The following is a 21231-nucleotide window of genomic DNA, read 5'->3' as shown; positions in this document are numbered from 1 at the left end:
GTACAGAACAACGACATTGATGTTTTTGATGCTATCAAGATGGCCTGCATCCCATAATCCAAATATATGAATGCCATTTGGATCAATTAACAACAATAAAAGTACAATATAATTCCTTTCAGGATCCAAACGAGGTGTCAATGACAGCCCCCAATCATCAAAACAATTATTATACAAAGTTCCCAAACAATGTATCTCCTAAGAAGTTCAGCCAAGAGAGATGAAACAAAAGGAAGACTATAGAATATTATTATAATCAAGGGCGAAGAAGATAATGCATTACAGGTAAGTTAGTTGGGAGCTTACAAAGCAGCCTGCCATGTACAAAGCTTGTTGTGCTTTCAATCCAAAGAGCTGAGGAGGCTCTGAGAGCGACAGCCGACAGAAGTTGGATGTTACTGTGTTTATATTTTACCTGTCATTAGCTTGTAACAGTACCTTGTAGGATTCGAGAGCAACAGCGACGGATTCTACACATTTTTGCACAGACCTAATAGCTGGTGCAGACCGTGGCCGGGCAGGCATGCACGCCTTGATGAGCTCCAGCGGCTGACCAAAGCAACCCCAGTTGGGTACAAGCGAATATATATATATATATAGCATGGAACACGACACAAGTAGCCGTTTAGCCCTTCAAATTTGTATGTGTATATACAAGGACCATCAAATCAAAGTATATACTTATATGTCGAAGAGAAAACGTACTCTGTATCTTCAAAATGTTCAATATCAACCACCAATTCTCTATGAAGCAAAGCTTAACAAAAGGAAGGAAGAAAAGAAGAAGAAGAAAAAAAGGAACATTAACCAACACGAGCATCAAGTATGAGTGAGAAGCAGTTCGTCTTGTGATATAGTCGATTATAGGTAAGATTCTATAATCAAGTTCTTTTACTTTTGTGTTTGGAAGGGGGAATTTATAATGTTGGGCTTAAACTTCTTGATTTTGGAGTATCAAAATCATCACCTGAAATAAATTGAAAGGGAAAAAATTTAACAATACTCCTTAACTCCGGACCTTGTGTCACTTTGTTCATCCGAACTTTTAATTTAATTTTGAGTCTTCTTAAACTTGCATTACGTACCAATGTCCCTCCAACCTGCAGGAATTGTCATTCACAATAAATAACTTAAATTAAGGGCGTAGACACCAATTGACGTCTCAACTACGCATTGACCCCCAATTTTGAGCCTTAGGATCTAGTTGAGCGAGGATCAGATTTGTAGGATATTATAACAAGCAAGCTTGGACCCGAAGAAGGCCGAGTGTTGTGCGATGGATTTAATTTACCCAATTAATCCATCAAGTCACTTTAACATAAACAAAGTTAGCTCCACAGTATCCAGTAATATTATGACACGTAAGCAAACGCACATCGGAAGACGTGGCGAAGAACGAACAAAAATCAGCGAGTGCTATCTCAATCACACCTATAAACACCGGCAGGTCTCTTTTTTCTCTCCGCTTCGTATAATAATTGTAAATTTAAAGTTTTGTTAACCAGAAGAGGTGGTTGTGGATCGGGTCGGATCTGCGCAGATCGAACAAAATCGAATCGAATCGGATCGGATCGGAGGGTGATGGCGGAGGACAAGTACAACCTGAAGAACCCAGCGGTGAAGCGGATTCTACAGGAGGTTAAGGAGATGCAATCCAATCCCTCCGACGATTTCATGAGCCTCCCCCTCGAGGTTATTTTTTACTTTTCCCATGCCCTTTCATTTTTATTTTATGTAATTGATCTTTGACTTTTGGTTTAATTTCACTTTGATGGGTAAGTTAAGATTTTGATAGGGGAATTTCAATTCTATTTGAATTTTGAGTATTGGGTTCGAGCTGAATTGGGATTTTTAGCACTCGAATTTGTTCTAAGATAATTTGTTGTGGTTTTTTGAAGAAAACATTGGGCATAGTTGGTCACTTCGCTTTTCCGCTATTGGAATTGGGCATGTTGTTTGGCCAAAATGCTAATTATCAATCTGTCGATATCTTTAGTTGTTAGCTCATTGGTATTTGTTTTCAGGAGAACATATTTGACTGGCAATTTGCAATCAGAGGCCCTAGTGAAACCGAATTTGAGGGTGGGATTTATCATGGGCGGATCCAGTTGCCGGCGGAATACCCATTCAAGCCTCCTTCATTTATGTTGTTGACGGTAATAGGTTCTTGCTTTTTGAGGTTTATGGGCTCTTTTGCTGATTGGGTTAGTTTTCATTATTAGGGTGTTGGCTTATTTACTTTACTTGCAGCCAAATGGTCGCTTCGAAACCCAAACCAAGATTTGCTTAAGCATATCGAATCATCATCCCGAGCACTGGCAGCCATCATGGAGCGGTGAGTTTCATTCTTTCTGAGGGATTGTGTATGCTAGTAGTAGTGTATAATGCAGACAAACTTTCATATGATGTTTAAATTTGGAAGCTGATTACTAGGTAGCTAAATGTGGTTCACTCATGCCGGATAGGTTTAGCAATTTTCCAATATGCATTTAGTAAGGGGCATCCAAGCTTAGCCCAATCATGCACACCTGAACTCATAACATTTTAATAGATAGATACACCACTAAACCATGATTGGCTTGAAATGGAGTTGGAACTGGACTGCTTAGTCCAATGACCAAATCACTATAAGTCCATGCCGCAACCTGAACTAATTGTCTTGGCTTCATCCATTGTTTTCTATAATGTGACGTGTTTTGATCTTTTCCTATTTTTATTCTTAGTGTGTATTTATTCAGTTATTGACATTTTAATCGGGATTGGGAATATGGTCTGTGTGCTAATGGGAAAGACAGCCGAAATTTGAGTTGTGGCATTTTATTTTCGTCTTGCTAATGTACTGTTGCTGTTTGCAGTGCGAACTGCTTTAGTTGCACTTATTGCATTTATGCCCACCAACCCAAATGGTGCATTGGGTTCAGTAGAATACAAGAAGGAAGAAAGGCGTTCCCTGGCCATCAAATCTCGTGCAGCAGCCCCAAGATATGGCACTGTTGAACGTCAGAAGCTAATTGATGAGGTACATACCTACTGAAAGTTTCATTGCAATCAACATAGACTAGCATTTCATGACGAAAACTTGCTAACGGATATGTTAATTTCACAGATTCATGAATGTATGCTAAGCAAGGTACCACCTGTTCCTCAACTGAGCCCCTCACAGGATTCCAAAGAGCATCCTTCAAACAGGGAAGGCGAGGTTCAGGTGAGTTCCCAACATGATGGAGCCACACCTGCTGGGGAAGCTGCTGCAGAAGGGTCTCCAAACCCAGCAGTAGGGGACAGGATTGTTGAAGAAGTACAGGAAGCCCCTTTGAATGGTAACCCAGGCCCTGAAGTAGCGAGGACATTGAATGCAGCTCCTTCCGGTGGATCAAGTCAGCTGCTACAAAGGCCAGAAATGAAAGTACAAAAACCGGCCGATGATCGCTTGTTCACATGGGCTGCTGTTGGACTTACCATTGCAATTATGGTTCTTCTATTTAAGAAGTTTATGAAATCTAGCGGACACGGTGCTGTTTTCATGGATGGATCTTAGATTTAGAGATGATTGGTACTGCCTTGGTAACAGAAGATGCCTTTGCCTTATAGTAGCTAAAAGACTTCTGTTTAAAGTTTTACATCTATTTGGAGAATTTGTGATCTATTATCAATTATGATCGTCTTATTGTATACAATTGTAAGTAAACTTAACCTGTTTTGCATTTGTAAGCTTGGTCATCCCAGAAACATATTCATGTCACAGAAATTGACAAATCTTCGATATATGAAAGTCTCTTTGATATATGAAAATTCTGGTGACCGGTGACCACCTTTATGCATACGATGCCTGACCTTGTAGTTAAGGTTATTTTCGATTTCTCGAGTCTTTTTTGCTTCAGAAAGATTATCCTTGTCTTTGTTTATGTCTCGGGTTGGAACAAATTACTATAATTCGTTCCTGCCTATGGATCAATCGAAATTTTTCATCTTATTTATTTTCAATTAACGTACTCATTTTCTCCAGTAACAAAACAACTAGCACAAGACTTTGTTATAAGGGCATGGGAAGTCAAAACGTTAACACGGTGGCCATGTTTTTGTTTGGCAACAGAGGTCCACGTGGATTTTTAGTGGTGCATATGCAGTCAGAAAATAGCATTATTTGATTCAAACATGTTTCCCTCGCGCCAAAATTAGCACAAGCCACTAATTATAATGCAGCATTGAAACACATCCGTTTTTCATATAACTACTCTAATTAATTGCACTTACAGCATAATTTGCTTATCCTAACAAAACATTAGTGGTTAGTGGACAATTTGAAGGGGATGATCTAGCGCAATTCCAGCATAACTTCAAAATGATGAGTTTCCATTATCCGTCTGCCTACATCAAACATATTAATTGGTTCAAAATGATGGGCAGGGGGAGATGATATCAGCAAGAAATTAGAGGCTGCATCATTTCTTGTATTGCCCTGTAACAATGAAGACTGCACAGAGGAAGCTTCGACTTGGAATCCCGATACTTGTATGCATTCGTGCAATTTGGACCCGCACATTTTTCACGTGGGGGAGGATAGCTAAATAACACAAATCATCAAATTTACGTGCCAGTTACATGAAGCAAAAGCAACATTTAAAGATTAAAAACAAAAACTGGGGATGGTAAGAAGGAAGCAAATGCCGTACCTGCAGGGCACTGGACTGAATATACCTGGCAGACCAATATCATCAGAGAATGTAACGATCGTTCCGTTAGGACCGATGACCCATCGGACAGTGTTCGGTGCCAGTGTGACAGCACTGCCAGTCCTTCCCTGCATAATATTATAGTCAACACTGCATCATAACAAATTCAAACAGCCATGAGAAAAAGAAGACAAATATTCAATAATTTCCAAATACCTGAATCAATTCATCCCTCTGCTGCTTAAGTTTTTCTTCCTTCTTCTTCTTCTTCGAATCTTGACCAAGTATCTTTCTGATTGCCTCAGCCTAAAAATTAGAAGTGAGACTGTTTCTACATTTGTCACCTGAGATAATATTATAAAACCTGATATAAAGGCCAAACCTCAGCTTCCCTAGCTGCCTTCTCTGACTGTACTTTACGTCTCTGTGTAGCCTCAGCTTTCTTTAATTGTCGTTCCACTTCAGAGACCTTCTCCTTTCCTGCGGTCAACCAGCCAACAGAAAAACTGAAAACAAGTTTAGTACACATATGCATATAAATATAACCAGAATTACGCAATAAACAAAGAGAGAAGATGCGCACTTTTAGATGGGGCAGGAAGCAAATCAGTTGCAAGTTCATGAAAACCTGAACCAGCACCAGTTAAAATATCTTTTCCGGACTGGAGGGCACGGTTGCGTGTAGTGGGGGGTGATTCTTTCCACCCTTCTGGAGGTAAACAAAGAGATCCCTTTTTCAGCTTCTTTCCATTTGGTTCAGGCTCATCATCAGATGCCAGTTCTTCCTCTTCTTCCAAATAGTCTTTGTCCTTGTACTTTTTCTCTGATCTTGACTTGTTTCTCCTATCTTTTCCCAATCTTGATGATTTATATTCTCCATTAGCATCTCCATGAAAGTCATCATTCATTTGAATTCTCTCTGAACGAGCAACCTTAGAATCACTTAGTCTTCCAAGGAATCGGATTTCCTCATCTTCATCATCATCCTCATCCGCATCTAAGACACATCTCTTAGGAACCCGCTTGCTCTTACGAACTGGTTCATTATCCATTGGAGCACTTTCCTTAAAGATTTTTCCTTTTGAAGAATACTCCTTTCTAGAACTAGAATCAACTTTCAAGTGGTCTTTTCGTTTAACTCCAAAGCCATTTCCCCCATCAGAACAGAAGGGACCTCCACCTACATCATCCTGCATCAACAATATTACTAAACAAGCTCTCATCTGGGTGAAAAGTAAAATGACAAGGCATCCATATTTTGGAAACATGAAAAACGGAACAAGTCACATACAATTCCTTCTAAAAATGGGGGTATTTCTTTCTATAAAGTAACTTGTGAAACCAAAATAGCCATCATTGGACTACAAACGATTTAAAGAGTTCATTGTCATTACAGTTGTGATTACACAGAAGAAAAATCAAATTCATTGGAAAATCAGACAGGTTAAAAAAATAAATTCCACTTATACAGGTGGTCCAAAATGAGACATATTAACAGTTGCAATAATTACAAGAATCAGAGTGAGGAACCTGAGGAAGGGGCTTCAGTTGGGGTGTGAAGGCATCGATCAAGCTTGAAGATTTAGCGATGGAAGAGCCACCACCACAGCCAAAATCTGTTGTATACTTGGTGTGGATTGTATGAGTAACACCTCCAAGCTTAAGCTTTAACTTCTTCAGCTTGTTCCCCCTTCCCAATCCATCAAAAAGAACTACTTTCTCCTTATTATTCTGATCCTTATCCATGTTTCCAAAGGGTGGAAAAATATTAGAGGTCGGTGAAAATATGGGGGGATCTAAGCGAGGTTTTTGTGCTACAACACTCCTCTTCTTCCTCACAATGCAACATCCAGGTGAAAGCCCAGCTCCAACGAAACTTTCCATTTATGCGCAAATAGCTGCAGTGCTCTTATGCTTCTACCTCAAATATATAAATAAATAAATAAACAAATCCCTGAGTAAGAAATAAATAAATATGATAGCACAAATCTAATGGCACCAACAAGTGGTTTATGACAGAAAACGAAAACCAGCAACATACTGAAGCTTAAATATTTTCATTGCCGTGGTTTCGCCATGGATTTGTAAGTTCTTAGAGACAACATTTTCGTTTCTAAGCAACCAAACGGAAAATTAAGGCCGCACCAACGTCCACTCTTACTCTACTTTCAAGCTAAGAAGAAGAACAAAAAAAAAAGGTACCTCCTTACAATTTAGCTTCTTTTCTTGAGTTGGTGTTTCAGATTTTCTGTCAAACCATTCTCCGTGGAAACGAACAGAGAATTGAAAAAGAAATGTGGAAACTGGAAACGAAGACGACATGAAAAGCACTTACTTACATTGAAGAAGGCAGGGAGTAGCACAAAGCATAAGCGACGAAGCGAATAGAAACCCTAGGTTGCTGCAAAGGAAGACTCCAGGAGTTAATGCTCCGAGTGTGAGAGAGTGGAGTTTGCCATTTTGGGACTAGTTTTGGTAAAGCATGAAAATGGAACTCCATTATCTGTTTCATTTTCCTCCATTTTTGTTTTTCCTTCATTTAATTAGCGCAGATTTTTAAGCAGGTCATATGTTGATGAACCAGTCATGGGCTTGTGGACAGGCCTCAAGCCCAAACAGAAAAGGTTGTTGACGATAAATGACAACCAAAGGTTTGAGACACCATTTCTTCTTGATTATTTGAAGTCCATATAATCTTAAATTTATAAAGTAGTGAAATATATATGGATTTGATGAACCGATTAGTATTTCAAAAATCTCATGACACAGTCTTATAATAAGGGAAACCGTTATTCGCCATTCCAAAAAAGTCATCATGCATTCCTTTAAATGTAATTTCTTCCTTTTATTTTTACAAGACTTTAGAGTGCCGATAAAAGCTCCCTAATACAAATTCAAATATTCAAAATCCTTAGTTTGAATGCAAAGATGCAAATTTATGAGTATTTGCATAACATTCTTTCATAACCAGGTATATATATGTCTATACAAGTAATTCCAAATGATACATGCTGGTACTTGTTTAACATATTCCTACATCTACTCTTCCCAATTTTCTAGCTATATATATTTGATGTTTCTCTTTTACAAATTAAAAGAGACAGCACAAAAGCAAAATGGAAACAATTGAAGATTTATATATCATGATCACTTGATCAAGGAAGCAATGGCAAGGCAATTGCTGGCCATCTTGTGAAGCTTGTCATCATAATCCCCTAATGGAGAATTCTCTCCTTCAAACCCATCCCCGCATGTCATAGCATCTGTCACCACCCCGCTGAGCATGCTATTGATCGTGCCAATGTCACGGCTCTGGATTGCATCCATTGCACTCTGAAGGCCATCCAAGGCATCACCGTACATGTCCTTGCAATCACTGAGCGCAGCGGCTGTGCCACGGGCAATGTTATTCATCAGCACAAGTTTTGAGGCCGCGGCTAGCGACAACTTGGCATGCGTCGTGGCTGCCTTGATTGTCATCTCAAGCACAGCTACAGGGTCCAGCTTGGGTACTAATGGTAGGAAAGGGGCCACAGATGAGACGCACATATCAGGGTAGTCAGTGTTTTTGCATATTTGTTGGATTGCTGGGTTAGGTGGGACAAAAGATGAAGCTGATTTGGGATATGTAGATTGTGTAAAGAGGTTGCTGCGCGGGCTGTCTTTGGGATTATCAGAAGGGTGGCGAAGAAAGGATGTGGAGGAAGGTGAAGGAGAAATAGAATTGCCAGCAGGAGGTGGTTTTTCTGGAGGCTGTGAAGAAGGGTTTGGGGCTGATGCAGTACGGCTTGGTGGAGGACCTGTTGGGCGCCATGAAGAGAAGAATTGACCCGGCTGTGGCTTAGTAGGGGACATAGCCGGCTGCGAGTTTGAAGGAGAATTTGGTGATGTAGAGGGAATAGTTAGGTACCTTAAGTTTAAATTCCGAGGCTTGCAAACGGCCTGTGCAAAGTTGAAGCAAAAGAGGAAGAAAAATAAGATGATGAGAGGTGATTGAGTATGGTACTTTGGCTCCATTGTTGTTTCTGAATTGTTTGCAGGGTGGGAGAAACTAAAAGAGAAGAAAATGAAGGAATGAGAGCTTTTGAAAGAAGATTTATGTTGGGAGTTGGTTTGGTTGGTCTTTCAGGCAGAGGACTACCATTAGCTTGGTTTGCGGATTTTTTGGCTATGAATGGGATTCACTTCTTTTAGCTCGTTCCTTTTTTCTTTTTCTTTTTTTCACCATTAGCTTTAGAATGAGAGGACTGCAATTCAATCTCCTATAATAAGTGGATGCTCTCTCTCTCTCTCTCTCTCTCTCTCTCTCCGCATACTGCAAAACCTGATAACGGCTAATCTTCTAAATGATCTATAGTTTAAGCTCTTCAAATAAAAATAGAAGGTGGACATTCTAAAATAAAGGGAGAAATTAATGTTGACGGTTAAGCAAACACGGATTGGTCATCTTTGGCCTTTCTTGGTATTGCTTAGTATTAATCAGAGCATGGAATGGATGGATTGTCAATCCAAAAGTTTTAGTTTTTTATTTACACAAGGGATGTAAATGCTCTTAGCCACTTGAGCTACAAGCCCTTGCACACATAGGTAAATACCCTCTCCTCCAAAAGCAAAAGACTCTTCCCTGAAGTTCGAACTCAGGTGCATGGCAATGGAGAAACCTTGTATACAAGTTAATTAGCCCTTGAATTCTAAGAACAAAATCACCATCATCGGCCACAAGCTGAACTCATATATACGCTATACGCATACACAAACTCCAGCATATACATACATGAAATCTGTCCAACTTCAAGATACAGTAACAAACAGTTGGAAACATAATTTTAACTAAATCTTATGCAAACTAAAAACGGCTTGCAGTTGCAGGAAAGGGAGCAATTGAACCAGAGGCAGCATTGCACTTATTTACCAAGCAGGGCATTGGGGGACAAAGGATTTAGCTTTCCTGGTCCGGATTGTTCTTCACTACAGTAACTGGACAGGAAGCATTATTTACCACATGGTTGCTGACACTGCCCATGATGACTCTGCAAAACAACAAACACATCCAGATCCAATCAAAACACAAAAGAAATTAGATGAGGATTTTTTTATTTTAATTATCCAAAGTGGTTTGATTCACAAACCCACGTTTCATAACAGTACAAACAGTATAACTGTGAAGAAAAGTCTATGGTAGCCATTAGATTATTATTGCCATCATGGGCCCCAAGAAGTCAATAGGAACTTGATAACCAAAGAAAGCAGCCAAGCACGAACTGGAAAGCAATGGCAGCCTCCCTCAACCAAACTCAAAAATTCCAAAACAACAAACATGTGGTTGTAACACAAACTCAAATTCATGCATCAACAAATAATTGATTTGAGTTTGTGATTGGTACCTCTTGAGCTTGCCAAGGCCTCTGTTTCCAATAACAAGGAGGCTCAAGGGAATCTTGTCAATAGCCTCAATGATCTTCTCACGGGCGTCGCCCCAGTAGATCTTCATCACCACCGTAATCTGCTCCAAATCACAAGGTCACAAAACACCACTTCATTATTCAATTGTGCAAGAACATCATTGAAATAGAGCTCAATTAGTATGATGAGCTGAATAATTAATAAAACCAAGTTGCAGCCAACCTCTTTCTGCTTAGCCGCAGTGTTGGCGATGTCCAAGGTTTCAGGGTCAGGATTCACTTTATACTTCTTCATAACGTTGGCATCAGAGAACTCAACCACAGGGATCAAAGCTGCAAAGTGAGTCAATTTATCATGCATCCACTCATAACAAACAAAATCCAGAAATCAAAATTAAAACTTTAAACCAAATAAGCAAAAGAAACAGAAAAGTTTCAAACTTTAACCAGGAAATCTTGATCAGAGCTGACAATTAACAGAGGAGAGAGAGTTAATTATAAAAGATCTATACACTTATATGACACGGAGAGAGAGAGAGAGAGAGAGAGAGAGAGAGGGCATACGGGAACCGGTGACTCCCCAGAGCTGCATCTCGCCTTGCTCATAGTTCTCTTCAGGACGAACGACGACCAGGATGAGGAAATCGCCCTGCCTGGCAACGTTGTCCACTGCCCATTTCAGGGCTGCCCGGCTGCCAGCCGAGAAATCCACCGCCACTCCAATTCTCCTTTCTCCCATCTCTCTCCGTGTTTGTGGGATTTTTTTGATCTGAAAAGTTGGTCAGAAGAAAGAACACCGAAAGTTCAAAGGGTGAGAAAGAAGAGCTCTTTATGCAATTGGCTATGGCCACCAACATGATAGAAAGTTCAAAGGGTGTGTAGTGATGTGATGTGTCACTTGTTGTGATATTTTGTTAGTTTATGTGAACGGTTGGATGGTTCTCATGGGTGGGGTCCTGAGGCTAGTGATGACCATCCGACGGGTGGATGTTTAGGAGATGTGGTGCTCATGTGATGGATAGGAGGTTTAAGTCTTTGCTTTGAATTATTAGCATAAGACACGACAGAGTAATGCCCGGGTCAAATATGCAGAAGGGTACGTGTGATGCTCTGCGTGTCACTCTGTCTGTCGGGTCTGTTGGCCCCAAAATGCGAGAAAAAAAATAAATGAAAATCCAGACAGTTGAAAAAATAAAACGCTTTATTAGATGGGATGGCTTTATTCCTTTCATGAGGTTGAGATTGAAGACAAGATACAACTTGATCTAAAGACTTTACCGACTGCTCTTTTTTTTTTTTTTTTGGGGGGGGCCAAATTTGATGTTTGATTATAATGTGTATAGCGAAATTTATTTGGAAACCATTTGCATCGCATTTATTTATTTCATTTGTTAGAGGCGTGATTAGTAATATAATTAGTAAATATGATAAATTTACATTATATTTTTTGTAAATGCTATGTTGTTTAAAGTTATAAGGCTATATTAAAGAAATACTGAACCCAAAATCAATCATTGTGAAATCATATTATTAATTGTGTATTGAACAATCATATAATATATAAATGTGGTTTCATCAAGTGTGTATGGATTGGGGGTTGTTTGTTCTAAACATGGTGGAGAGCAAAGGAGAGTATGGAAAAGCAAGCTCCAACAAAGGTGAGAAGAAGAAGCAACATTGCAACAACAAACACCATAACTGAAGTCGGAGTTTTGAGATGTGTGTCCAAATTCTGCCGCTTTTCATGCCAACTTTTGCTCTTGTATTCAGCCACATCTTGAAAAAGCCTCCCATAGTAGAAATCCATCAGCTTGATCTCCTTGCAAAGCTTCTCGAACATTTGAAAAACCTCTTTATCCTTCTTCTCATCGTGGATGAGAATCTGTCTCCGCCGAAGTAATTTTACATCCTTCTCGGAGGTGATGAGGCACCCCATGAGGAAGGCATAAGATGTGACATGCTGTATGGTATCATCAAGCTGACGCTGCTCAAGTGCAATGAGGTTCCTAAGAAGTGCTTCTGTGCAATGGTGGACTTCAAGAGGTGGGATTTTGAAAACACCATGAGCAAACTTGATGTCCAAGAAACTTTGGCTTGTAGCCGTCTTGAATTTAATGCCAGCACTTTTAAGCTTTTTGGCACAATCCAAATGTTTTTGAGGCACATTTTCTTTCAGATGCAATTTCGGATTTGTTGGGAGGATACAATGCCGAATTAGATCAAGTAAATGATACCCTTCTTGATTGAATTTGTCTTTGATAACATGCTCATCATCTCCTGGTATTATTCTTCTGTAGAACCGGGACGCGAGCTCATTGAGTGGCTCGTTGCATTTTGGAGGAAGTGGTACTAATTGAAATAGCCTTTGAACAACAAAGAAAGGAATTTGGTTTTCTAGTAATGCCATGTCACGTCTCATTTCGAAAAGCATCCCAGGCTTGGTGAATATAGGGTCTCTCCGGGACCTAAGGCTCTTGTAGGCAAACTTCAGAAATAGCTCAATGATGAAGCAGCCATCAATTAGCAACAATTGAACAAAGTCATCACTGCTGCTGATATCAATCTCTCCCTCATAGCATCTTCGTGCTTTGTGCTCCAACTCTCGAAGAGCTTTCACGCAGATGTTCAAGGTTGCTTCTAAATTCGGTTTTCGATTGAGGAGTGCATAACAATAGCGCCACTTATCATCTTGCGGCACTCTAGTCTCTTTTGCACGGTGCAAAGGACCAATGGAAACATGATCAGGAGTATATTTCTTTTCGTTATGCTCGCGAAGTTCCTGGGGGACTCTGAAGATACAGACTGATACAGCAATGTTTTCCATCTTTTCCTTGATAGAAGATACAAGTTCATCATGCTCAGGAGTGATTTCAATCGAGACATGGTCTCCTAATTTTGGCTGTCTCCCTGATATCTTGTTGTTTTCCATCTTTCAAAGAGAAGTTGTGGTTTGTTCTATGCAAAAAGAAAAGCCCTCAATTTGAGCATTGGGAACTCTCAACAGAAAATGCAATGCCATTCTTCTCTAGATCAATACAAGCATGATACAGAACTAGAGTCTCATATGTGCACTATTCATGTTAACTTTTCTCTTTCTCCGGGGAGAAAAAGGTTTTTAACAAATTCCTTTACTTTACAATGTTGGTATAAAACCTTGAAATAGCACAACAATTAGGCAAAAATGGGTAAGGAGGGTCTGGTATTGTTTATCAGATAAGATTGAGAAGCAGCAAACATAAGATATCTTAATTTAACTGTAACCGACGTAGTGCCAGTTTAGCAATGCTTATTTGGGGTGAGAAGTGATTTTTTAAAAAATTTGGGAAGCCCAGCCCGTTTGGTAAACTATGAGAAAATCACTTATTGTTAAAAATTGATGTAAGAGAAAGCTATAAGGGAAAGCAGCTAATGAGGTGCTTTCATTTTTTGATTATGTATGAATTAGTTTTGAAGAGGTGTTGGATTTAATGATTATGCGGCAATCATTTTCTGATTATGCTGAAATCAGTACCTACAACACTTTTAACAAAAAAATTTCACAGTACAGCAATGCCAAACTGGCCCATAGTAAATGTGGTCAAGTCTTGGATTTGTTCTTCGAAATATTTAGTTATATACCCATTCTTAGCATCAGTGATATAGATAAACCCTACATCATTTAATTTCTATAAACAAACCCAAAAAATGACAGCTGGTCCTATTGAATTTAATTTTGGTTATTAAATTACTTTGATGCCCTATTGAGTGTTTTGAGTTTATGAGGTTTTGGGGTTGGGCTTATTTTAAAAATTAATGGCAAATTTGTAATTTTTAAGAAGTTCGAAACCTCTTTATTATGTTGTAAATGAGCTTGTGTGTCTAAAGTCCATCTCATGTAGGATTTTTTTTTTTTAATATAAAATTTAGAACCTATATTGAATATAATAGTAATCTCCCTTATTGTTCCCCTGCCTTCCCAGCTTACAAGATATGAGTAAAACTGGAAAATATTGGGAAATGATTTACAACCTAAGCATGGAAAATCACAACATTTTTTTACACAGTAAATTGAGTAAGACTAACTTGAAAAGCTAAAGTCAGGAAAACCCATTTTCTTGATATATAAAATGAGTGTTTCTCTGACCTGCAGGCAGAACAGATGCCACAGCAGAAACTATTATATTTGGCTCTTACCACTTGGATAGAATAATTCCAATATAATGTACCTTGTTCATATAGATGAACATTCATGGCAAACATTTCTAAGACAGAATATACAGAGAAAATAATAGCAGAATGGTTCAGGAATCAGTGTACCTTGCTATAATCAACAGGAAAATGTAGCTGAGCTGCTCAGATGGGGCTATTTTGCCCAGTCGTTAGCATTTCCATTGTTTTCACAACAAAGCTTGATGAGCATTTCATGGTTGCAGGAAACCAAGGAGCTATTTATATGTAAGCCCAAAACTTTCACAACTAATAAAAGAAGACTCAGCTTGTGGAGGACCAAAATCTGGGTGGAAATTTTTGGTCTGACGGTACAGGAATCAATGTTAACTTGAGCAGTTTGTCAAACAGAACGCAATAAATTACAAGGAACTGCAGTCTGCAGAGCAGTATTCCTTCTGAAAAAAGAAATATGGACGCCAAAGCATAGCTTCGTCCGAAGATAAAGCTAATTGCTTAAAAGTAAATTTAAGTATTAGTTATAGTAAATTCACTGTGGCTTTAAATATGAACGCATCAACGGGGTCTCTCTCTACTTTGTTAGCCTTTTGTTTTGGCTTATTGTCATGAGACTATTGAGGAGAAACACTTTTATGAATCGGGAATAACAATGTTTTGCTATTTCTAACCAATTAAGGCAGGCTTATTATCACAAAATGTCCTTAAGATTTACGAAACTATCAGATTGCATCCTTAATTATTTTTTTTTGTCATTCGTGGTCCTCAAGGTTAGTATGTGTGATCACAAATTGTCCATACCGTTAGGTTCCGTCAAAAACTTCGTTAGTTTGCTGACGTGGCATATATGTATATCACAAAACATCCTTGAGGTTTATGCACCTATCACAAATGGTCCCTGTGAAATTTTTTAATTTTTTAATTTAAAAATATATATTATATTTTAAATACATGTGACGCTATATTATTGTAGATGTGGGCTCCATATATATGCCACATCAACAAACTAATGGAGTTTTTAAAAAATAATTTAAAATTCATAAAATTAAAAAATGTAAAAAACTAAGGGTTTAAGGTTCATAAATGATTCTCAAGATTAAAATCCTTCTATAAATGATTTTTTTTTTATAAATAATTTTACAAAGAAAACCAAAATTTTATGAATTTTAAATTAAAAAATTAAAAAATTTCGTAGAAACCATTTGTGATATGTGTGTGAACCTCATGGATGTTTTGTAATTATATGACACGTCAGCAAACTAACGGAGTTTTTAACGGAACCTAAAGGCAGAGACCATTTATGATCGCACATACTAACATTGAGGACCATGAGTGACACAAAAAAATATTAAAGATGCAATCTGATAGTTTCGTAAACTTTAAGGACGTTTTGTGATATTAAGTCATTACGGCATGTTACGTGTGATAACTTTTTAACATGACAATTTGTAAGAATATAATTAATAAATAAATAGTTCTTGTGATCTGATGAATTTCCGTTCACTTTACGTATAAAATTTTTAGTGGTATTTTTCTGTGTGATAAGATATCAATTCCAAAAAAAACAAAATCCAGTATGTAGATTTTAGATATCACGTGCCATGCCATGGGATGTCACGTGATTGATAGGATATACACGAGAAGTTGTCTAAAACTAAACAGACTACCCCTCGTTTCTCTCCCTCACTTCAGTTCAGTCTCAGTCTTCACTCGTAAATTTACATCATTATTTGAGGAGATCAAGTCTTCAAGATGCCATCTTGGCCGTCCATATTAAATTTCTCGACGAAGAAAGTGGAATACCCAATAAAAAAGTAAAGTAAAGTCCGAGAATCTGTTTCCATTGCTTTTGTTTTTATTCTGTTTTCATTTTTGTTTTCTTTGAAAACAGAAGAAAGAAACAAAAAACGCAACTTTACCCATCAGTCTTCTCTTGAGCATTGTCTCTGATTCTCATTTGCAAGAACACTATAGGGGTTCAGCAGAAAAAAGGTTTTTGATTTGTGTTCTGCTTCGAAACGATGGCGTTTTGGTGGCCTCTGCTCGTCCTCGGATTCGCTTACGCCATTTGCAAATTCCTCTTTATGCTCATTCCCCCTAATGTGCCTTCCATCGAAGTCGATGCTTCTGATGGTACCTCTCTCTCTTGCCATTTATATGTTTCTTTTGTATTGGTGATTGATTGGCGCGGTTTAATCAATGGCAGTGTTGGATGATGGGAACCAGACGCAGGAGAATGGTTTCATATATGTGAGTTTTTCTAAAAGATTTTGTCTTTTGATTGTAATTTTTATTAAAATTTGTATCTTTTTGTGAGCATTTCTCTTCAATTCTTGATTGTAGTTAAATTCTTTGCATTTGTCGATGTTACTTACTTTCTTATCAGTTAAAACTTAGCTAATTATAGTTGTGGATGTACTTAAATGCTTATAATTAGATTCAAATTTGCTTTTCACTTTGTACTGTTTCTTGCTAGTTTATGGGTGCTTAAGGTTATTACATTGTTTGAGTTGTATGAATGTGATCATGTGAAGCATCCAATTGGCTGCCTCTCATTGGTGTTTAATGTGCAGGTACCTCCGAGGGGAAGGACGCCGCAAGCTGAGACGAAGGTTCAGTGCTATGAACCTGCAACCATGAAATACTTGGGATATTTCCCTGCACTGACACCAGATGAGGTTAGTCATGTTATGCATGTTTGGATTTGGGGATTGGTGAATTGAATGTGTAGGAAACTGTTATATTGTACTCCTCTTTGCTGAATTCTAAATGGATAGGATCTTTGTTCCATTTGGTTTGGCACTTTGGCACAGAGCTCAGATGATATATCACAACTATTGGGAAATTCGCTTTGTAAATGTGTATTCTCAGGTCAAGGAGCGGGTAGCACAAGCAAGGAAGGCACAGAAAATATGGGCAAAGAGTAGCTTCAAGCAAAGACGCCAGTTTCTCCGGATTCTTCTAAAGTATATAATTGAACACCAAGAGCTTATATGTGAGTAAGTACTCTATTCTCTCTCTCTCTCTATGCATGAGCCTGTGCATGCTAATTTGAAATCTACTTTTCATCTTTACTGTGATCTGAAGTATTATGTAGGGTTTATCTTTTGTTAAAAAAGTTAGTAATCTATTTACATGGATTCGACCTTTATCTTTTTCTATAATATTTTGTGTACTTACATATACCATTTTTGTTAGAATATCTTCACGTGATACGGGGAAGACGATGGTAGATGCATCTCTAGGGGAAATAATGACAACATGTGAGAAGATCACATGGCTCCTTTCAGAGGGTGAGCGTTGGCTAAAGCCTGAGTACAGGTATTTGCTTGTTCCTTATTGCATTTTCTGTATCTTATGTAATCACTATTAATTCAACTGACATAACAAGGTGTTGTGACGTATATCTTGTTGTCTTGATATATCTCTTCTACTGTACTCTTTTCTGGATATGCACCCTATCATTAAATAAGTTTTACCGTTTCCTATCCAATTTTTGTTTTTCTTTCCTTACTTTTCTCAATACTGTATTGTGATTATATTGTTCATGAACAAAATTTCAGATGTTCTGGAAGGTCAATGCTTCACAAGAAATCCAAAGTGGAATTCCACCCGCTTGGCGTTATTGGTGCCATTGTGTCATGGAATTATCCTTTTCATAATATCTTTAATCCAATGCTGGCAGCAGTTTTTTCTGGAAATAGTATTGTGATTAAGGTAGTTAATGTTGGAATGTCACTGTTGTTTACTTTAATCACTATCTGTACTTTGTGTCTTTCGTCAGAATTAGACACCATTGCACCTGTTTTATATCTGTAGTAATTTATTCCTTTCACTTTTGGTAGCTGTTGTTGGTTGTGTGGATTGAGGCTCATTAAAAAACTGGCTTCTAAGGATTTGTTGTAAAGCTTGTTTTGTTAATTTGTCAGAAAACCATAAACTTCTAATTGTAGGTTTCAGAACATGCAAGTTGGTCTGGTTGTTTCTACTTCCGAATAATCCAATCAGCCCTTGCTGCTGTAGGAGCACCTGAAAATCTTGTTGACGTCATAACTGGGTATTTAATTTTTAATTTTTTATTCTTTTTTGGGTGGGATTTCTCTCTAGTCTTGTTTATTTTTCTCCCTATAATCAATCCTTTTTCCTCACTAGGTTCGCTGAAACTGGAGAAGCGCTGGTTTCTTCTGTTGACAAGTTAATATTTGTCGGATCACCTGGTGTGGGTAAGATGGTATGGTCTTCTGTTGGCTGATTGGTTAGATTTCTTGTTTTTGTTTAATTCCTGAAACATGCTTCTTACTTCCAAACTTCTAATCCTTCTTTCGCTCTAATAGCTCTCAAATTATTAGTTCATTTGTTTCTTTTGCTCCAAATGTTCTGAAAGTTAAACCTAAACTTAAGCCCTAAAACCTGACTGTGCAACCCTAGATTAATAGCCCTGGCCTAATAAGGAAAAAACAAATTAAGAAAACAAAAAAAAATATAGGCCATTTGATCTAAGCTCTCACTTTCCTCGTGAAATTTTGATAAGTTTTGAAGAGTTTATAAAATTCTGGTTAAATCATACATTAGAAATGATTTTAACTGATTTTTTCTATATTTCATCTATTACACAAGTTTTATTTCAGTAGTAAATTCGGATACATCATGTCATTTTTGAAATTATTATGTCTGCAGATAATGAGAAATGCTGCTGAGATGCTTATACCAGTTACACTAGAACTTGGTGGAAAAGATGCTTTTATTGTTTGTGAAGATGCAGATGTGGAACATGTATGAATTTTTCCCACCTTTACTAGTGTTTTATGATGTCTACCATGCTTGGACATTCAATTGGAGAATGACATTTTGAATTAGATTTTTTTTTTTGTATTCTGTAACACTATGTGACCTAATAGGAGACTAAACTACTCAATTTAGGTTGCCCAAATTGCTGTGAGAGCTGTTCTTCAGTCAAGTGGACAGAACTGTGCTGGGGCTGAGAGATTTTATGTTCACGAGGACATTTATTCTTCATTTGTCAGCCAAGTTTCCAAGATTGTAAAATCTGTTACTGCTGTAAGTATGCCCCTTCATCATGTTTTTTATTATAAGGAAGATGAATCTAACTACTTAATGTTTAAAATTCATGATTCTTTCATTTATCTTATTTTCTAGGGTCCACCACTTGCTGGAAAGTATGATATGGGAGCTATATGTTTGCAAGAGCACTCTGAAAGGCTTCAAAACCTTGTAAATGATGCCTTAGACAAAGGAGCAAAATTTGTTGTTCGGGGAAGTGTTGGCCATATTGGTGAAGGCGCAGTTGATCAGTTTTTCCCACCTACTGTAATAGAAAATGTAAATCACACGATGAAGTTGATGCAAGAGGAGGTAGCGAAAGTCGTATAGTTTGTTCTACATAGCATTTTCACATGTACCTTTAATCTTTAATTAGTTACATGGAGAATTTCTTTCTACATTTTTGCAGGCATTTGGACCAATCATGCCAATAATGAAATTTAGCACTGATGAGGAGGCTGTCAAGCTTGCTAATGACTCAAAATATGGACTTGGCTGTGCTGTTTTTTCTGGCAGCCAGCGTCGTGCAAAAGAGATAGCTTCCCAGATACATTGTGGAGTTGCTGCAATCAATGATTTCGCATCAACATACATGTGTCAGGTAATAATTTTTTAAAGTGGTCGGCAGTTGATAATGTGTCTTGTTTCTCCTTTTTTTTTTTTTTTTCTTCTTTCTCTGGGTCCTTTAAAGTCTTATTGGGCCTGTGGGCTATAGAACTGGAGGTAACCCTCTCCGATCTCATAAAACCCCTCCAACATTGGTGAAGGTAGGAGTCTATCTCAGGGCTCATGCAACTTTACAGATATTTTTTGGATAGACAAGAGACTTTACTGACTTAACTAGATGATACATTGTTTCTTCGTTTAATAATGAACTATAAATAATTTCCTGCTTTAGAGAAGCAGAAAGACCGGATGTGAACTTATTCTAAAAAATTAATGTGATCATTGATTTGTTTTTCTTTTTATGAAGAGAAAGAAAATGCTTTCATTGATTAGATTAGACAGTTTTTCTTTTCTGAGGTCTGAGTTAGACAATTCAGCGATACAATATGAAGCTGATATCATATATCTCAAAGGAATGCTTTCCATTCATGAATATTCTTCAGAACACAAAAGAATTTTACCGCCATATTAATCAGAGATCTCTTTAGTTCAAGCGTATCCTCGTTGAAACATCACGCATTATTATTTCTTTTAATGAAAGATTTTATACCATGGTGACATTGTTAATCCAATGAACTAAAGATGTCTCATGAATTTCCAGTCCCTGCCATTTGGCGGTGTAAAAGACAGTGGATTTGGAAGATTTGCTGGTGTAGAAGGATTGCGAGCTTGTTGTCTTGTAAAGTCAGTTGTTGAGGATAGATGGTGGCCGTACATTAAAACCAAGATACCAAAGCCTATTCAGGTCAGATTTCAAAACTGAACTGTAATATCATCTCTCTCTCTTTGTCTCTGAAATTCTACAAATCTGACTGATTTTCTTGCTTGACCAACTGTAGTATCCTGTTGGAGAGAATGGTTTTGAGTTCCAGGAGTCACTTGTTGAAGCACTCTACGGCATGAACATTTGGGACCGTTTGCGAGCATTGCTTAATGTTCTAAAGATTCTTACAGAGCAAAACTCTCCTGCTAACAGTAAGAGAAGAGATGACTGAGTAGGGCACATGAGGATTGGAACATTTTCATCAGTTAACCGAGTTCCAATATATTGTGGATTTTGACTTCCCATAGATCTCAGAATCATGGCTATTGTTGAGCCTCAACCTAATTGCTTCTGTTTTTCCTTCTGGTTCTTTTTTAGTTACAGAATGCTTCTGCTTTGAATGTCTTGTCAAATCCTTTCAAGGAAATTCTGATTTTGAATATAGAAACAGAGTTTGTTTGAAGCAATGATCGCGGCTGGTATTTTGGGTCTCTCTAAGACT

At 37.9% G+C, this 21231-nt stretch overlaps 6 protein-coding genes across 12 annotated transcripts; 2 read left to right on the top strand and 4 right to left on the bottom strand.

The window, feature by feature from the left end:
* On the top strand, nucleotides 1406–3821 carry LOC18790391 (ubiquitin-conjugating enzyme E2 32). Its single transcript, XM_007225692.2, has 5 exons — nucleotides 1406–1692; nucleotides 2025–2156; nucleotides 2251–2335; nucleotides 2856–3019; nucleotides 3107–3821. The coding sequence occupies exons 1-5, from the start codon at nucleotides 1582–1584 to the stop codon at nucleotides 3536–3538; spliced, it is 924 nt and encodes a 307-aa protein (XP_007225754.1). The 5' UTR covers nucleotides 1406–1581; the 3' UTR covers nucleotides 3539–3821.
* On the bottom strand, nucleotides 4196–7223 carry LOC18790698. Of its 7 annotated transcripts, none has more exons than XM_020568428.1 (7): nucleotides 7009–7223; nucleotides 6204–6594; nucleotides 5257–5863; nucleotides 5056–5153; nucleotides 4890–4979; nucleotides 4674–4801; nucleotides 4196–4564 (listed from the first exon to the last, which is right to left on the bottom strand). In XM_020568428.1, exons 2-7 carry the CDS (start codon nucleotides 6555–6557, stop codon nucleotides 4420–4422), a joined length of 1422 nt encoding a protein of 473 aa, XP_020424017.1. In that variant the 5' UTR covers nucleotides 6558–6594; nucleotides 7009–7223; the 3' UTR covers nucleotides 4196–4419. The 7 variants fall into 7 exon arrangements, with proteins under 7 accessions (XP_020424017.1, XP_020424004.1, XP_020424025.1 ...); XM_020568415.1 differs by having other exon boundaries at nucleotides 6204–6590; XM_020568436.1 differs by having other exon boundaries at nucleotides 6204–6587.
* Nucleotides 7503–9174, bottom strand: LOC18790029 (pectinesterase inhibitor). The gene has a single exon (XM_007224227.2). The coding sequence runs from the start codon at nucleotides 8688–8690 to the stop codon at nucleotides 7821–7823; it is 870 nt and encodes a 289-aa protein (XP_007224289.1). The 5' UTR covers nucleotides 8691–9174; the 3' UTR covers nucleotides 7503–7820.
* Nucleotides 9316–10943, bottom strand: LOC18791361 (universal stress protein PHOS32). The gene is made up of 4 exons (XM_007223537.2): nucleotides 10640–10943; nucleotides 10299–10408; nucleotides 10058–10176; nucleotides 9316–9703 (listed from the first exon to the last, which is right to left on the bottom strand). Exons 1-4 carry the CDS (start codon nucleotides 10812–10814, stop codon nucleotides 9613–9615), a joined length of 495 nt encoding a protein of 164 aa, XP_007223599.1. The 5' UTR covers nucleotides 10815–10943; the 3' UTR covers nucleotides 9316–9612.
* Nucleotides 11043–14538, bottom strand: LOC18788352 (UPF0481 protein At3g47200). Its single transcript, XM_007224894.2, has 2 exons — nucleotides 14372–14538; nucleotides 11043–13030 (listed from the first exon to the last, which is right to left on the bottom strand). Exon 2 carries the CDS (start codon nucleotides 13002–13004, stop codon nucleotides 11682–11684), a length of 1323 nt encoding a protein of 440 aa, XP_007224956.2. The 5' UTR covers nucleotides 13005–13030; nucleotides 14372–14538; the 3' UTR covers nucleotides 11043–11681.
* Nucleotides 15999–21196, top strand: LOC18790701 (aldehyde dehydrogenase 22A1). Its single transcript, XM_007221764.2, has 14 exons — nucleotides 15999–16372; nucleotides 16446–16489; nucleotides 16813–16917; nucleotides 17111–17238; nucleotides 17438–17560; nucleotides 17803–17956; nucleotides 18193–18296; nucleotides 18392–18470; nucleotides 18917–19012; nucleotides 19160–19297; nucleotides 19397–19612; nucleotides 19710–19901; nucleotides 20568–20711; nucleotides 20806–21196. The coding sequence occupies exons 1-14, from the start codon at nucleotides 16261–16263 to the stop codon at nucleotides 20959–20961; spliced, it is 1791 nt and encodes a 596-aa protein (XP_007221826.1). The 5' UTR covers nucleotides 15999–16260; the 3' UTR covers nucleotides 20962–21196.

The sequence above is a fragment of the Prunus persica genome, chromosome G1 (genome assembly GCF_000346465.2).
Source record: "Prunus persica cultivar Lovell chromosome G1, Prunus_persica_NCBIv2, whole genome shotgun sequence".
NCBI lineage: Eukaryota > Viridiplantae > Streptophyta > Magnoliopsida > Rosales > Rosaceae > Prunus > Prunus persica.
This window is presented reverse-complemented; position numbering and strand designations above follow the sequence as displayed.

What these genes read in the sequence shown, in the direction of transcription:
- LOC18790391 (XM_007225692.2), top strand. Translation starts at nt 1,582, where the DNA reads ATGGCGGAGGACAAGTACAACCTGAAGAACCCAGCGGTGAAGCGGATT. An exon ending in TCATGAGCCTCCCCCTCGAG is followed by an intron (nt 1,693 to 2,024) that starts GTTATTTTTTAC and finishes ATTTGTTTTCAG; the next exon opens with GAGAACATATTTGACTGGCA. An exon ending in CTTCATTTATGTTGTTGACG is followed by an intron (nt 2,157 to 2,250) that starts GTAATAGGTTCT and finishes CTTTACTTGCAG; the next exon opens with CCAAATGGTCGCTTCGAAAC.
- LOC18790698 (XM_020568428.1), bottom strand. Translation starts at nt 6,557, where the DNA reads ATGGAAAGTTTCGTTGGAGCTGGGCTTTCACCTGGATGTTGCATTGTG. An exon ending in AGGCAGCTAGGGAAGCTGAG is followed by an intron (nt 4,980 to 5,055) that starts GTTTGGCCTTTA and finishes TCTAATTTTTAG; the next exon opens with GCTGAGGCAATCAGAAAGAT. An exon ending in AGAGGGATGAATTGATTCAG is followed by an intron (nt 4,802 to 4,889) that starts GTATTTGGAAAT and finishes AATATTATGCAG; the next exon opens with GGAAGGACTGGCAGTGCTGT.
- LOC18790029 (XM_007224227.2), bottom strand. Translation starts at nt 8,690, where the DNA reads ATGGAGCCAAAGTACCATACTCAATCACCTCTCATCATCTTATTTTTC.
- LOC18791361 (XM_007223537.2), bottom strand. Translation starts at nt 10,814, where the DNA reads ATGGGAGAAAGGAGAATTGGAGTGGCGGTGGATTTCTCGGCTGGCAGC. An exon ending in CTGCGGCTAAGCAGAAAGAG is followed by an intron (nt 10,177 to 10,298) that starts GTTGGCTGCAAC and finishes GATTTGGAGCAG; the next exon opens with ATTACGGTGGTGATGAAGAT. An exon ending in GGCCTTGGCAAGCTCAAGAG is followed by an intron (nt 9,704 to 10,057) that starts GTACCAATCACA and finishes GTTGTTTTGCAG; the next exon opens with AGTCATCATGGGCAGTGTCA.
- LOC18788352 (XM_007224894.2), bottom strand. Translation starts at nt 13,004, where the DNA reads ATGGAAAACAACAAGATATCAGGGAGACAGCCAAAATTAGGAGACCAT.
- LOC18790701 (XM_007221764.2), top strand. Translation starts at nt 16,261, where the DNA reads ATGGCGTTTTGGTGGCCTCTGCTCGTCCTCGGATTCGCTTACGCCATT. An exon ending in AGGAGAATGGTTTCATATAT is followed by an intron (nt 16,490 to 16,812) that starts GTGAGTTTTTCT and finishes TTTAATGTGCAG; the next exon opens with GTACCTCCGAGGGGAAGGAC. An exon ending in AAGATGCAGATGTGGAACAT is followed by an intron (nt 19,013 to 19,159) that starts GTATGAATTTTT and finishes TACTCAATTTAG; the next exon opens with GTTGCCCAAATTGCTGTGAG.